The following is a 17,462-nucleotide window of genomic DNA, read 5'->3' on the forward strand; positions in this document are numbered from 1 at the left end:
TGCGAGCGACCTAGCGGACAAATTCAATAACTTCTACCAATATCATTATAAGTTCATTATCAAATGCAATAATAACAAAATAAATATCAGTGCAATCTCAAAAAATTATCTCCATTAATGTGCTGTTGTGTGACCTAAATAGTTTTTCCAATATTATCCTGTGGCAGCAGAATTTGAAAAAATGGACGTAGATAATGACCCGTTGGACCAGAACCTTTTGCGCCAGTTCAATTGTATGTGTACGACGGACAAAGAAAATCTGGTTAAAGGTCTGCGAGAATTAATCGGTGATCAGCTTACAGAATCTGCAGCAGTTTTTTTCTTAGAAATGAATGACTGGTAATTAAATAATAAATAATCACGTACGATGACATATATTTAAAATTTTAATGTGTGTGTGCTATAGGAATATGCATAGAGCTGTTGGGACATATTTTGACGTTAACTCTGAAGGTGCACTCCCATCTATGTCTTTGGTAAGAGATGAAAATAGTGAAAATGTCCTACAGTTGCCACCAAATCTTAGGTAATATATTAATGGTACTAAATATAACTCTTAATGTATTTATATACGTTTTTATTTGTACAAAAATTATTTTAATAGCATTAACATTTGTGTTTAAACTGTAGATTCACCAAATGTTGGGAAGTAAAGAATAATGGTCGAATTGCCTGGCCACCAGGATGTACTCTTCAGTTTAATGGAGGCGATTTTATTTCTGTCTATACTTCATTGCCTACTACTACACTTGAACCCGGATGTACTATGACTTTATGCACTGATTTTGTAACACCATCTAAGCCTGGTTCATATCAATCTAAATGGCGTATGATGTTACCAACCGGGACATATTTTGGAGGTAAATAAATGTATTTATTTATTTATACATTAAATGCTTCATCATTTCTATGAATTTTTTTTAGCTATCATGATTAAGTTAAAACAAATAAAAAATTCAAAATAATATTCCCTTAGGGATTAAATTCTTAATCAAAACTATTTTTAACTATGAAAGTTATGATTTATCAATTGTTATTCTCCAGTGCTTGAAGAAAATATACCACTTAAAAGAAGTAGTAAAATTTAATTAAAATTACAGTACAGTACTAATTGATATTATTGTTGTCATAAACCGAAAATATAAATATAAAAATAAAATATTATAACAGGGAGGTGAGAGAATAGGGTGTAGTGGGTTGATTACCTTCTTCATTGTTTAAGAGAAAGCTCTCAGTTACAAAGGTTCGAAAGCCGATGAGTAAAACTAGACAGTCTGGCAAGCCAAATGAAAGAGCACTTACTTGTTCCATAGTAGGTATTCGGGTTCTGAAGAGCTGGACACTTATAACTATCATAAGAGTATAATGAGTTTGAAATAAAGTTAGACAGACACAAAATTTGATGAATTAAAGCTGGACACTTTTCAACATTTGCACAAAAAACTCAAATTAAAAAATGAATTTAAAAGTGAAATAGTCACCACGTAATAATCATTTGTCACTAAAGCTCCTTGATTAATCAATCTGTTGATGCGCACATACTGATGACCCTAAGATTAAGTGCCCCTTATACATCCACTGGTGGCCTATGGACAAAAGTGCTGGGAGAGGGTTATGTGTCCCTGTTATATTGGGACATATGACGGGATGGACCTTGGATAGATGTTTTGAAAGTTAAACCTATTTAATTTTTCAATAGGTTATTCTTGTTAGGCCTCTATTATTTAAATTGTGTTATCTGTGTGGGTATTGAAAGAACCATTATTTATTGTTTTTTACATGTTCGTAGTAAACATCACTATAATTTATTTTTGACATAATATATAATTGAATGATGCATGTTAAATACATTACATTTTTTTTAAATATCCTGTAAGTATAGTATTTATTGTTAATATCTATTTAAGAACTCTTTGTGCCTATGTTCATTCAAATTTATAATGTATACATTATATTTAAATAATTTAACAATGATCCACGCATATATTGGTTTTAATTTTTTAGGTCAAATTTGTAAAAAAATTGTTTAATAATTATTTAACCCATTACAGATATTATTTGGACACTAGTGCAAGTAGAAGATAATGATTCATTTCAAAATGAACTATCTAGACAATTGGTAGAAAGCATTAATTTGGGTTCATCTGAAATGCAAAATCAACCTGATGTCATTAATCCATTTACACCACAACCAAACCAACCACCAAACCAAGTAAGTTGTAATAAAGTATTACTAATCATTAAAAATTAAATTTAGCAACTGCATTTTTATTTTTTTTAAAAAAAATACTTAGTGTGTTAGAATATTAATTTTTTTACAAATGTCATTATTTTAAGATTAATTGAATTCTTAGTTATTAATGAGATTATTATTTATTGATTAGCTCTTTATCATGTGTGATTTTTTTTAAGGACACTGATCAATCTCAAAACAATATGGAAAGTGATTTATTGTGATTTTGGAATTGACTCATTTGATTGTTGAACATTGGAAAATTATCATATTTTTAATTTTGTTACAAACATTATTTTAATAAAAATTAGTTTTAAATTAACTGAAAATTACATAGATATAATTGACAGGTTAAAATAAAATTGAAAGTGTGAAAATTAATATTAAGAATTTAATTAAAATATATATATATATATATATTTTCTATTATTGAATTCATTGGAAAATCCAAGTTAAATTATGTCATGATCAGGTGTCTGTTATATAAATTGTACAGTTTATATTTAAATGTTTTATCATGACCATATATATTTTTTGTTACATAACTAAATAACTAGTTCTGTAAGTATAACTAGTTTTATTGAAATATAATAAGACATTTTACAAAAACTTTTTTTTTTTTTTTTATGGTCAATCAAATACAATTTGCATTTTTGATGTGTATATTGAATTTACAAATATCTTAAATAAAAAGAATATGTTGGATTTACTTTTGTATCTTAAACAAAATAATGCCATGTTGCCATAATTTATATTGCTCAAAGGCTTATTGTTATACATCATTTAGACATAAGATGTATGAAATGAATGTTAAATTTACATTAACAGGTCTACGTTACTTAAATATTGTTTGCATGTATACACCATTACTTAATATAAAATATTTTATTAAAATTTGTTCACTTCATATATTCACACTTAATCCTGCTTTTCATACAGCCATTTCCATGGGTATTTTTGGATATGGGTTGTAACCATTTAATGAAAAGTCATTGTATTTAAAATCATCTATACTGTTAACCTTTCTATTAAAGGTTAATTTTGGGAATGGCCTAGGTTTTCTTTGAAGTTGGATATTAAGAGCATCGATATGGTTAAGATAAATATGGCTATCGCCCAATGTATGAATGAATTCACCAGGCTAAAAATAAAAAAAAATAAAAAAATTGAATTATTAATAATTCTATATTATTATATAGTTACTAAGTAAAACAAATTCAAGATCCTTGGTTTATTAAAAAATATTTTTTCTTTCTATGGTGCTAATAACAACTTTAAGCTATTCATGTAATTAATTTCCTATACAATTTACATACATAATCTATTCATTCTTTTAATGTTTTAAAACATAAAAATGTTTAAAAATAACTTTCAACTAATAAATGTTTTCTCTGTATAATAGAACTTTACTTTAAATTGAAAGATAAAATAATGAAAATAAACCACTGCTAGAATTATATATTATCAAAAAATACTATCTATATAATAAAATCAATCAAATTGTAATATTATGATACTTACTTTTAAATCAGTGACATGTGCTATCATATAAGTGAGTAATGAATAACTAGCAATATTAAATGGTACTCCAAGACCCATATCTGCTGATCTTTGGTACATTTGACATGACAGATATCCATCAGCTACAAAAAATTGTACTAGACAGTGACATGGTGGTAAAGCCATTTTAGGTACATCACATGGGTTCCAAGCGATCATCAGCATTCGCCTATCATCTGGGTTAGTTTTAATTGTATCAATGACTCTTTGAAGTTGATCAATACCTTTTCCTGAGTAATCTGTTCGTACATTAACATACTCAGCTCCATAATGTCTCCACTGAAATCCATAAACAGGTCCCAAATCACCTGAATAAAATATTTTTATAATATAAACTATAAATTTAAATTGAATATAGAAGAAAATTATAAAAAAGTTTTTCAGTTCTATATTTGCAAAAAATTTAAGTATATATGAATTATTTAATTATTTAAAACTGAAATTAAAAATATCTATTTATTCACTTCCAGAAATATAACCACAATTTGTTCTATAACTATGACTATTCTTAAACTCAATGGTCATATTCATTACAAGAAAAATTGTTTCGTAAAATGTTGTTGGTTATAATTAGGGCTCAGAAGTTGATACATTACATTGATTTACATTTTTTTTTTTGGAACTTTTTATACAATGTTCTGGCCACAAATGTGTTTCATTAGCAGGTAAATCCGAATAACTAATTTTTATTTTGCATTTTTTTTTGCTGTTTATTACTTTTTATGTCATTTTTTGACATTTTTATTTATTTTTACTCATTTCACACTAGTTCACTAGTTATCGTTTCTTGAAAAAAATTTTTTTTTTTGTCAAACATTATATCGATAACTTAAGACTTGTCCAATTTTATCTTGCAGATTACATTCATAGTAATGGCATTCATAAGCGTGCACACGGGGTAGTCAGGGTAGGTACTTGACTATTCTGTGAAACTTCCCACCCTCACCAAAATATTCAATATGATCACAATAATAAATAAACATATTATTTTCAACCACTTCGAAACATTAGTTAACGTTAAAAAAAATGTAAGAATACTGGAGAAATATAGTTTTTAAGTTAAATGAAGTTACGAATGCAAATTTTTTGTTAATATTAAATGATAATGTGTTATGTTTGACTACCCTGCCAGTTATGTCTGCACACGCTTATGATGGCATTGTAGTGAATATTATAATAACTAAATTTTATTATTTTTTCTAATTTTCGATTAGTATTCGATTTTATCTCATCGATTACAGTCATCGCCTCATTGTCATGTTATAGTGAATAATATCTATTATATCTAAATTTTATTATTTATTTGTAATATTTTCAAAATGACGAAAATTAAAATGTCAGTTAGTGCTTGTCTGTGCCTTCCAATCACTTCAATGGACGTGGAGAGAAGTGTCTCTAAATATAAATATTTATAAACAGATAATTGTCGTTCATTTACTTTTGATAACATCACATACAACTATTACCTATTAAGTTATATTTTGAGTAATTTGTAAGTTTTAATAAATTTATATAGAACATCACAATAAAATAGAGTAAAATAATTTTAAAAAATGTATTTTTATTAATTTAAAACAAATATTTGTAAATTTTTTAGGTTTTTTTTTTATGTCATATTTGCATCTTTTTTAAGATCATTTTTTAATGTTTTTAATGTCATAAACTTCCGAGCCCTAGTTATAACTATATATTTTCAAATTACCTTCTTCGCGATTAATAAGTCCAATGGAATCTAAGTATGAACGTGTACTGTTTGCATCCCAAATTTTAACATCTTTTTCAGACAGATCTTTAGAATTGGTAGAACCTTTAATGAACCATAATAATTCTTCAACAACACCACGCCAAAACACACGTTTTGTTGTTAATAAGGGGAAAACACCTAAAGTAAATTAATATACAATAGTAATCAATTTATGTTAATTATCAATTTTTACCATTCTTCAAATCATATCGCATCTGAACACCAAACAATGAAAGTGTTCCTACTTTGGTTCTATCCATTTTTTTATGTCCATTTTCTAAAATTTTTTTTATATGATCCAAGTACTGCTGTTCATCTTTATTTTCCAAATTTTCTTGACTGTCAATCTATATGAAAGATAGAAAATAGTTAAATTTGATCCAATACATTTATACTTGTAATAATAAAAATAATAATTATATTACCATTTTTCGACATTAAATTAAAGAAAATATGGAATTAAAAATCAAATAACATTTAAATTATATAAGAATTTTTAATAAGAACAATAATTATAAATTTGAATTCTAATGAAAAACGTCTAATCAAAGAATAATTTAACTTGTGAACAGACGATAACAACGTGACACTCTACGATAGATAACAAAACCAGAACTGTCGGTTGTCTCTATAGAACCAAAGATTATGATGGACAATGTTTACAGTCCCAAAAAAAAAATTATATTCAAGAATTTTTTCTTGCAAACATTTAGTAGGTACGTTATTTGCAAACATTTATTTTGCTGTATATGTTTCAGAATTAATTCGAAATTATTATTTATGTAATTCGTGGTGAAAAAAGGTGATATTTATACGTTATTTTAATTTTAACTACTGTTAATTTTAACTTAAATTTGTGCAAGAATTATAAATTAAAGCAAAAACGTAAACAAATATGTTATTTATTTCGCTAAAATAAATGGATCTATTGAAATTAATGAAATGTATTAATAATTAATTACAAATTTAATTCTTAATTGAGTTAATTTAGTTATTAAATAAATTAACGTATAAATTCTTCAAATAATTGTCTAAACCTATTAATTCAATGTGGAATATGCTATAAGTTATAATTCTTGCACAAATTTAAGTGAAAATGAATAGTAATTAAAATTGTAATAACGTGTAAATATCACCTTAATAAATAAAGGTAAAAATTTCAAATCTGAATAACCCTAGAACAATTATTTTCAGAATTACAGTAAAAATACTGAAAATCCCGCACATTTTATCATTATTTTTTTAAATTACCATAGACATAATATTATGTCTATGTAAATTACTGTAACTTGGTGAATTTTGGACTACGAAAGTTTATTAAGCTACCAAAATTCATTAAAAAAATAGGGAAAATAATTAGTGGTTATAATAGGTGGTTGCCACATAAAAGTTATTGTTAAATAATATAAAGTTATTATGTGCGCATGCACAAAATTAACTGTCTCAAAAGTAGTCTAATTATTTAAAAATGTGTATAATAATGTTAGGTTTGGTCAGTTTCCGCCGTTTTTTACTTGTTATCGACGACCATCGTTATTGGCGTTTCTATCGAATCGAAATATTTTCATTCACGTACCCCTACATTTAAAATACCTCTACCAAAAATGACACTAATTTAAAAAATTTTTTTTTGATTTTTGCCTTTACTTACACTATAACTATATAACTTTGAGTCAAATTCCAAGTTTCTACCTCTTTAACTTCACAATACTAGGCATTTTAAAGGTCCTGGCACAATTTGCGTTTTAAATGCCTTGTGGAATCACCTGGGATGTTGCTAACATATAAGTTTGGAACAAGGGATTGTGGTGGTTCGATAGGTTTGAGTGGAAGTAGGTTATATATATACACGAATGTCATAACATTATTTATAAAGTAGTTCTTATAAATATAAAAGGCAATTGTAATATTTACTCTGAATGCTTATATTTTTTTTCTCGTGTCAGGCATCATATATTTAAAATGAAATAAACATGTAATTTATAAAACAAAATAAAACTAAATAAATATTATCAAGTAAGTAAAATATGAATAATAATAGGTAACACACTAATATCATCGTTACGAGTATAGTAATATACATTGCATATTAGCTATATATTTTATTTTGTCCAGTATATAGCTGTATTTACCGCTTTCTGGTTGCTTATCATAAGATCCTCTTGTATACATGGGCTTGGCTCTCGTGGGCAAACAAGTAGGTGTTACGTTGTCTGCTCTTGTCCACATTTGCAAGTTATGTCTTGATCTCTATATCCCTATTTTCTCATATTTTCTTTTGTCCGTCCTATATGTATTATGCCTATATGTATATACCGACTATTTAAAAGTTGTAGGTATATACACACATTATAATTTATTAAACAAATTATTACAATGAACATTAATTATATATTTTTATATTTAATTATTATTACATAATATTATTTGCGATACCAATCAAACCGGTATGAAAATTAAAATACACCAAACAACGCAATATAACTACAAATTATATGAAACATAATAGGTTTATGTTATACTATGTGTTTTACTCAGAGCGTTATATTTTTCATGAAATCTTTTTTTCTTAAAAAATATATTTCAAATAATTTCACGCTAACCTCAATAAATGTTTGCGGCACCCTGGCTGGGAACCTCTGCCATAAGGCGTTATGGGTAATTAAGACGCCACTGTTTCTATGCATAGATATTGCTGATGCAGTACCTAATTTAGATGGGTACAATGGCACTAGGATGTATAAGTTATAGCAATTTAGATTTTGGATATAAGACCTTTTCTAAATTATAGTTATAACTAGGGCTAGGGACTTCATGCTCTTAAAAACCTTAAAATATGTATGCATTTATGCCCTAAAGAATCAATAAATATGCTATTAAAATATGTATTTAAAAAGATTATATTTGTCATAATTAATTAAATAAAAAAATTTAACTAGTAATAAATTATAATATTTTTATATATGATAGATATGATGATCTGAGATAATTTTTTCTTTTTTTCATCTTATTTTGAATTTTTATCTACAACAAAATACTTAATATGGTTTTAAAAATAAATTAAATTGAAAACATTTTTTTTTATTTTTAATGTAGTTATAATTCTTCTAACTTTGAGAATTACATTGGAATACAAGATATTTTCTTAAGTTGGAAAATTTAAATGACTGCCTGTTATCAGCCAAAATAATATTATATTTAGAAAAGGAGCGTTACACGTCTACGGAACTTATTGGTGCAAACTTAAAAAATCGTAGGCAACTACTACTAATATCTGTAGGCAATCCATCCATAGAATCATTTTTCTATTTAAAATGTTCGATATTTTTTTGTAGTTAGCCTTAGCTTGTGCAGATTTTTCAATATTTGCAGAATGTATACGTTTTTTGTAGTTTTAATTATTTTAATGCATTCAGTTAGTGCACCTATTGGACACCTTGAGTTCCAAGTCACGTGATATATGAAGAAATAAATCATAATTTTTTTTTATAAAATTTAAAAACTTACTCCTTCATATGAATAATTGTCAAATATGCATTTATAAAATGAAAAATAGTCAAATATGCAAAATATGCAACTATAAATTTTAAATATAAACTTGTATTGCTATGAAACAAATTTATATATTACTTAGCTATGTTTTTGATAATTATTTAAAAACATGCAAGTTCCTAGAAGTCCCAAGCCCTAGTTATAACTTAATATACTCAACATTTATTGCAATTATTCTTTTAATTATATGTAATATCTCAAAAAAACATACATCGGCGCCATTGTTGTTATACACAATCTGTTCGCGTAATTACGTCGCCGATTATTGCGAACCAAGTATAATAGGTTAAGCGAACCGTAGAATCATAATGACTAATAAGGTAAGAATCTGCTGATCTAATAATAATTGTTATAGTTTTCAGAACGATGGCCAACGGTTATCGATAATTCAACAGTTAACGAATGCCGTGCACTCACGTGTGCTGTTTAGATTTTTTTTCAAACCACGGCCTTAGAATCTATTTTAAGACCGTGGTTTGGTCACACAAACATTTAATTATAAAATAAAATAATACATGATAATTAATGAATAAATTAACAAGACCTTGCACTAGATAAGATATATTTCCATATTACACAGTGCTGGCCCGACGGTTTTCGGGGCCCGGTGCAGAATTTTGAGGGGCCCCATACAAATATATTAATTTATTAATTTATTAATTGTTTATATAAATCTATATTTTTTTGTATTATTATTATTATTTCGAACTGTCGTCGACGATAAACAATTTTACAAGTACATGTGCGTATAATACTTCAAAGCAATGCGTAATTGGTACCATCTTAATTTTCATCGATCACAATCCGTTTACTGAGAAGACCGCACGACCACGCGGGTGGCGATTTGCGTACTAGGACTATATTATTTTTATTTACAAATAAAGTAATAATCGTAATATATAATTTGTGGGGCCCCAAGGACGTATTTAGATTTTTTTTTTTTTGGGAGGGGGCTATGGTATTTTCTCCAACTGTAATTCCCCAATTCAGCCTATTAAAAACAAAAGTTGGAAAATTATCAGTCATGACTAATTGTTTTAAAGCAAAAACGTTTTGGCCATGTTTTATCAGTGTGCGTATGCAATGTAATTTTCTGTTCTACTTTTAACAAAACTGCGTTAAGGTACACACATAGAGGAAATCCTCATGGCCCGGTCTCAAGGAAAGGCAACACGCCAGAGAATTACTTGAAGATTTTGTCATTTTCAATGGAACTACTGCCTACGCGTACTATAATTTTTCGTGGCCGCATTATTAAGTACTCTCCTTTAAATAATATAATATCTGTATGTTATAACTAGAGGTCGGATTTATATTATTTTAACATTCTTAAAATTTGATGTTTTTATGTCCTTAAATATGCAAAATATTCTTTTAATAATAAAAAAAAAAAATCAGTTTAAATTTATTTTATTAATTTATTAATTTTATTATTTTGGTTTTAAATATATTTAATTTAATTAATTTTACAATAACAATTAATTACTATATATTGTTCAATGTGTTCCGGTGTCATTTTAGTACATTGGTTTGTAAGAATATTTTTTTATATGCTGAAGGTTAGTATTTGCAATATACAACTTACATCTTCTTATAATTTTTGTATTGCAAAAATAACTTTATTCTTAGATAATACAAGGGTTGTATCAGCTGTATCAACCAAAGTAATTATAAAACATTCATGTGAAACTAAAGATGTTAGTAATACCTTTAGAATATTAATGTATATTCTTGATAAACAAACTCATAGTATGAACGACTGGCAGTTGATAATAGTAGTTTTTAAGTAATTTTGAAAAAATTAAAATTTTAAATAAAATTTAAAAAACTGGGAAGGCACATATTTTAAGAAATTTAGTAATTTTTAAATAAGTTTATAATCATTTGTTATTTTTAAATGTTTAATGTGGTAATACTAATTAATAATTATTAATAATAAATATATTATATGCATATTTTTGGGTTTTAAAGATCTATAGGTTAAAAACTCTATTTATGGGTAACATTGAGAATCTAGATACAATATTTTATACCAATATAATAAGTAATTAACTTATCAGATATTAATATTTCAGATCAAACAATAGTAATAAACTTCAAATCTTATAGTATACTACAATTTGCTGTGATAATTAATACATGTATTTTTAGGAATAAGATGTAATTGTAATCCGGTTTTATTTGAATTATAAAAATTTAGGATATATGTTAATATATGTTAACCTATATGTTAATTTAATAAAGTTTAGAATACACAAAATCTTATGCATATCATAAACTATTAATTTTATCTTTGTAAAAATGAACACAAAATAATTAAAGAGCAATTAAATAATAATAATTATAAATTAAGTCTTAAAATATAATAGTAATTAGTAAATATATATGTAATATTACTATTGTTATAGGAACTCTGTTCTCAATTTTTTGATACAATTAAATAATTCATCATCAGATGAAGCACATTCTTGAGCAAAGCGTTTGCATTCATTAAGAAATTTTTCTCTATCAGTTTCATTGATTTCCTAAAAAAAAAAAAAGATTAATTGAATAGCTGATAAAAAACTATTGACTTCTAAAAAACTTTGTAATACTTTTTGTTGATCTTCCAAAGTTTGTGTATTTTGAAAACTTTCTAATAGAGCAAGTTTCTTTGATGCATTCTAATGTTTGGAAAAAAAAAAACTATTAATTGGAAACTAAGGGGTTTTTTGTAATGAAATAAGTACTTGTATAACGTTTTTTGGAAACTTTGCCATAGTAGCAACATGAATACCAAAACTTTTATCACATGATCCTGGTTGAACTTGATACAAAAGTGTAAGACTATCATTTGATGTCACTGCAGAAACATGTTTATTGACAATTGTTGGTATGGTCTCATGAAGTTTGGTTAATTCATGGAAATGGGTTGCAAATAAAGTAAATGCTTTGGTTTTGGATGCCAGATATCTAATAAAAATATAATTTAGGTATAGCAAAACAATGTTGGTACATCATAGTAATTGATCATGTTTCATAAACCAAGTTGCCAATGTTGTACTTACTCTGCAATAGAACAAGCTATTCCACAGCCCTCATAAGTTGAAGTACCTCTACCTAACTCATCAATAATTACTAATGATTCTGCAGTAGCTTTCTAGATTGAATATGAAGATATATGTTAAGATAGTTAAAATATTTGTATTTATAAGTTATGTACTTTAATAATTGATACAGTCTCTATCATTTCCACCATGAACGTAGATAATCCTTTAATTTGAGAATCATTTGCTCCAACTCTAGCTAAAATAGCGTCAACTACACTAATATCTGCGCTATCACATGGGACAAAACTTCCCATATGTGCCATAAAAACAGCAACAGCAACACTTCTTATGTATGTACTTTTACCCCCCATATTTGGACCAGTTATTACATTGAAAGTACATTTTCCTAAAATAAATATCAAACAATAAATAATAAATTAAAAGATTAAAATATTAATTAATATATAAATCTAAAATGTACCTTGTTCAAAATATGCATCATTAGGTATGTAAGACACGGAATCTTGTAACTCAACACAAGGATGTCTCACTTGTTTTAAGTTTAACAAACCTGTACCTTGAGGATGTAAATTTGGTCTTACATATGGACGTAATGAACTAGCCGCCAGCATAGCAAAGCTTGTTAAAACATCCAATTGAGCTATAGTTCGACTCAGATTTAATAAAGTTGCATTGTAACTACCTATACATAAATGTAACATGAAAAATGTTTATTTTTAAAATTAAAAATGAATTATACTGGCAGTTTGAATGACTTCAACTACAATATCTTTTTGATGTCCCAAGTAATTTTGATGTATACATTGGTAATGTGTATTAAGATCAGTTAATTTTGAAGATCTAAAACGCATACCACCACCTTTGGTAGTGTCAAGTACTTCAAATAATTTATTGTTTGAAACAGTTTTACAATCCTACAAAAATCAATTTTTTTTTTTTTTTAGAGTTCAATAATGTAATTGAATAGAATATTCACTTTTAATGACACTTTAAAGAAGAATCCATACTGGGAATTTGAATCTAATTTAACAGGTATTCCAAGAACTCCAGAAGTTTTGGCCAAATTGGATCTCATTTTTTTTTCATAATCATCCATTTCATTTCTCATTTTTTGTAGCTCTTCATCAAACTCAGATTTTATAAGAAATTCACCACGTTCAACAAGGTTAAAATCAATTGTTTCTTCAATCATAGCTTGATATTTACTCATATCATTAATAAATTCTTTTAATGGATTAGTAATAACACTATTGAGAGTTTTATTGCTTGAATAGCTTAAGGTTTCTACAAGGTCAGGAAGTTTTTTAATTGCTTGATAAATTCTAATGTACAAAATAAGAGATATAAAAATAATCATAATATATTTATTTAATTTATCAAGAAATATATTAATACCTATAACAGTCTTGGAGGTTAGCCTTTTTTCGTTGAATCTTACGCATTAGAGCTTGAAGATCAGGTATTGTACGCAAATGTTGATCATATAGTTGTTGTCGAATATCTGTGCCTGTGACCAGTGTTTCAACAATATCTAAACGTTCATTTATTTTATTCATATCAGTCAAGGGCTGTCTAATCCATTGAGTTAATAACCTAAACATTAATTATATAAGCAAACAAAATACATTTTTTTTTTCTATAAAATATGATGCTAAATTAATACGACAGAAACAAAACAAACCTATGTCCATGGGGTGTGCGACATTTATCAAAAATTCCAAGCATAGAGTCAGTTTTGGACATGGTTCCTAAGTTTGAAAAAAGATTAAGTGCTTGAACACCAGCATTGTCTAAATGAACAAATTTTTCATATGATAGATTTTCAATAGTAAATTGGTTGAGATTATCCGAATCAGACAATAACTAAAATGTACATAAATATTTAATGATAATATAAATATTTTACATATATTATAAATTATCTTATATACTTCAAGGTATTTAATAACTGCTGCAATTGCAGTAGAAGCAATTTCAAGTTGTAATTGGGGTAATGTGTGGGCATTGAGTTGTTGTCCTTCTTCAAATATAATTAATTTGTTTAAATCTTGTATTAAAGTATCAGTGCTGAATTCAGATTTTTTTCTCATAGTTACAAGTATTCCACATCGTTCAATCACTTTGTTTAACTGTTCAACATCAGGATTATTACCATCTATCATGAGAATGCATTCTTTGGGTGATACTTTAATCATCATTGATTCAGTATGAGAAAAAAATTCATCATCAGTAAATTCACTAAGTTGGAATTTATGTTCAACTGTGTCAACAGCTCCTAATCCAACTAACTAAGATATGCAATACAAAGAGTAGAGTATTTAGTTTATTATTATTTTTATTAAGATATTGTAATATTTAAATTAAAAAAAAATAAAAACCTTATTATTTCTGAAGTTTGGACTGAGCTTTAAAGCAATAACTATATTTGCTTCTATTTGATCCACATTTCCAAATAGTAAATCTTCAAATTGTAATAAGTTGCCTGGTGAACCCTACAAAATGTAATTGTATAAAAAAAATGTATACAAAGTTTAAATATATTTTATAATAATAATGATACTTTAAAATCTAGAGCCCATTTTCCTCCTTTATTGACAAATACTTCTACTTTATAATGATTGATCAACAATAATTGTCTGATATATGCTTCAAAATTGGCTTTGTTGAATATCAATGATTCTAGTGTATCGTCATCTAAATTAACACCATAACAGTTATAATTAATTAACAGAAAGGGAAATGTTTTATTTTAAGTTTATCTATAATATTAATAGGTTATAAACAGAATCACCTGATCCAATGGTTTTTATGGAATGATTTGTTTTATAAAAATCTTTAGCAGCAAAAATAGCATCTTGACCATGTACTGTATAATAATCTTGTCGGTTGAAAAAACGAATGGTTGTTAATGGTTTCTAGAGAAAAAGTTCAAGACAGGAGTTTGAGATAACGTCAATAAAATATTTTAACATTTAAAGGCCAAGCAAATTAATTTTATATTGATAAATGTATGAAAATTTAACACAATAAATAATTTGATACAAGGACATTATATTAATCTAACAAATAAGGGTCATTAGTTTACAGTTTTTATACTTTGTGTTCAAAAATATTAGAAAAAATTTAATGAGTTTTAAATCAAGGTCTAAAGATTGTGGCTTAATTGTTTATACAAATATTTTCAATTTATATTATTAAAAACACTAATAGCTTTGTTGATAGTATTTTATCTTTTAATAAAGGTATGAATAAGATTTTTAAATTCATCGTTTGTTATAAGTAAATAAATAATTTATAATTAAGTCAATAATGAAAAAAATATTCTAGAATTTAAGTTTAAATAAATTATTATATCAAATAAGAAATAATGCTAACATTGATAATTAACAGGTTAACTGCCACGTGTACCAGATATGGTACACTGTAGTATTTCCAAGTAACACATAACATTTGTTATAATGTTTGTCAATTTCGCTAAGCTAAAACAATAAGAAAATAAGATTTTTAATTTATGCTTTAAGTATTTGAATAGTATTTGTCAATGATTCCAGTGTACCTTAAATAGTATACGTAACACGAATGTAATGTTCAGCCGTGTACCATAACTGGTACACTTAACAATATTTTATTAACATTAAAAATTGCTGTGGCAGTTAACCTGTTAAGTTTCATTATCTCATAAGAAATCTATATAAAAACATTTTTTGTAATAATTTTAAGTAAGAAATGATTGGTAAAAATCATAAGTATTAAATTAAAAATAACAAAGAAATTACAGTTAAATTAATACATCTGAACAACAAAAATATTGAAAATAATAAAAAAAAAATTTTTTTGTGACGTATGTAGATGAACCCTGCACTAAACAATTCTCAGACAACATTAAGCTTAAGGGTTAAGGTAATCTGTAAAAGTTCATGGTCAGAACAACCTATTTTCCATTTCCTCAAAATGTATAATATTTCCATTATCTATTGAATAAACAAGTTAGTGAATTATATAAATCTTAATAATTTCTTTCATTTTAATCATTTAAAAAGTTAAATTCAGAGTGCATATTGTTTGTGTTAATGCTGTTCTATGTAATATTATAATATTATATATTTATTAGTTTATTTAACTACATATAAAAATGCAATTAACACTAAAGGTAAGAATAACATTTTTAAATTTAATATGTAGAAAAAATAAAAAATATTATATAACAATCTTTATGAATAACTATTAATTATTATTTACAAGTGATTAAGTTATAATAAAATTATTAAGGTTAGGATTTTTATTTTATTTTATAAGTCAACTTCTTATAAATTAATTGTAAATAAAAAACTATAAATAAAAAATTTCAAAATTGGATATCAACATTTAAAAGAAATTTAAAGTATTTTGCTTTACGATATGAAAACATATATCTATATAAAATCTACAATATTATCAAATTATTAAATTTTTAATATAATTAAAACTTATATTATTTTCAATGACATAACACTAGTGATGTAATAAAAGTCAGTATCTGCTACTGTAATTAGTACCTATAAATCTAGAAATATTTTTGTAGATAAGAATTCAATAATAAATATTTTCAATATTCATAAAAATGTAGATATGATTACTATTTAAAATAATAAAAATAGTTAATTATGTTTTAACTATATTTTCAATTTTCTCTTCTATTTTGAATAATATCATTGGGTGAAATATGTAATTTATATAAATCTAGTGTAATAATGACTGTTATACTTAAAAGATTTTACTCTATAATAAAAAAATAATTCCGTAGTTTTAAATTAAAATACATATTTTATTTAGATCTTTTATATATTTCTTCGAGAATATAATATGTCCCAATAAACAAGTTTATGTAAAGATCCAAATATTAACAAAAACATATTATTATCCTCTATTATTTATATATGTTTAATTTAAGTGTGCATTTATTCTATTTAGTTGAATAGAAGTAAATATTTAACTTCTACTGACTCTTCTTCTCCTTTATCTTTCTCACAACTATTTGGGATCAGCCACCCTTGTCTTAAACCTCCTATACTTCTACAGTCTAGAAAGTTCAAATATAAATTTAAGGATTAATTATTAATTTTTATAGTAGTTAAATATATTTCAAATACTAAATAATTTTGTTCCTTTTTAGTTCTTTATCTCATTTATATGTGTTTACCATTTAATATAATTCAAACAAATTTTATTAGGAATCTCAAAATTGAATCATAGAAAAATGATAAATTAATTAAATTTTATGTATTGAAGTTAGATATTGAAAAAATAAATATAATTAATATAATAAAAATCACCAATACTTTAA

At 25.6% G+C, this 17,462-nt stretch overlaps 3 protein-coding genes across 3 annotated transcripts in view; 1 reads left to right on the forward strand and 2 right to left on the reverse strand.

Annotated features, from left to right (window-relative positions):
- The first annotated feature begins 71 nt into the window (after positions 1–71).
- Positions 72–2,657, forward strand: LOC112685124 (uncharacterized protein C6orf106 homolog). Its single transcript, XM_025556907.1, has 5 exons — positions 72–339; positions 407–526; positions 631–860; positions 2,052–2,212; positions 2,413–2,657. The coding sequence occupies exons 1-5, from the start codon at positions 182–184 to the stop codon at positions 2,455–2,457; spliced, it is 714 nt and encodes a 237-aa protein (XP_025412692.1). The 5' UTR covers positions 72–181; the 3' UTR covers positions 2,458–2,657.
- Positions 2,658–2,770: 113 nt separating this feature from the next.
- On the reverse strand, positions 2,771–6,002 carry LOC112685123 (thymidylate synthase). The gene is made up of 5 exons (XM_025556906.1): positions 5,963–6,002; positions 5,731–5,884; positions 5,496–5,675; positions 3,755–4,101; positions 2,771–3,374 (listed from the first exon to the last, which is right to left on the reverse strand). Exons 1-5 carry the CDS (start codon positions 5,963–5,965, stop codon positions 3,165–3,167), a joined length of 894 nt encoding a protein of 297 aa, XP_025412691.1. The 5' UTR covers positions 5,966–6,002; the 3' UTR covers positions 2,771–3,164.
- Positions 6,003–11,452: 5,450 nt separating this feature from the next.
- Positions 11,453–17,462, reverse strand: part of LOC112685106 (DNA mismatch repair protein Msh2) — a 10,337-nt gene continuing 4,327 nt past the window's right edge. The window contains exons 3-16 of the mRNA XM_025556880.1: positions 14,931–15,054; positions 14,700–14,833; positions 14,518–14,631; positions 14,071–14,427; positions 13,821–14,002; positions 13,535–13,732; positions 13,116–13,461; positions 12,879–13,053; positions 12,600–12,821; positions 12,292–12,524; positions 12,137–12,228; positions 11,819–12,041; positions 11,684–11,752; positions 11,453–11,614 (exon numbers count right to left, since the gene is read on the reverse strand). Of these exons, the coding sequence (XP_025412665.1) occupies positions 11,492–11,614; positions 11,684–11,752; positions 11,819–12,041; positions 12,137–12,228; positions 12,292–12,524; positions 12,600–12,821; positions 12,879–13,053; positions 13,116–13,461; positions 13,535–13,732; positions 13,821–14,002; positions 14,071–14,427; positions 14,518–14,631; positions 14,700–14,833; positions 14,931–15,054 (2,592 nt within the window). The 3' untranslated portion in view covers positions 11,453–11,491. The remainder of the gene's footprint in view (positions 11,615–11,683; positions 11,753–11,818; positions 12,042–12,136; positions 12,229–12,291; positions 12,525–12,599; positions 12,822–12,878; positions 13,054–13,115; positions 13,462–13,534; positions 13,733–13,820; positions 14,003–14,070; positions 14,428–14,517; positions 14,632–14,699; positions 14,834–14,930; positions 15,055–17,462) is intronic.

Source organism: Sipha flava, unplaced genomic scaffold, assembly GCF_003268045.1.
Source record: "Sipha flava isolate LNK unplaced genomic scaffold, YSA_version1 266_pilon_pilon, whole genome shotgun sequence".
NCBI lineage: Eukaryota > Metazoa > Arthropoda > Insecta > Hemiptera > Aphididae > Sipha > Sipha flava.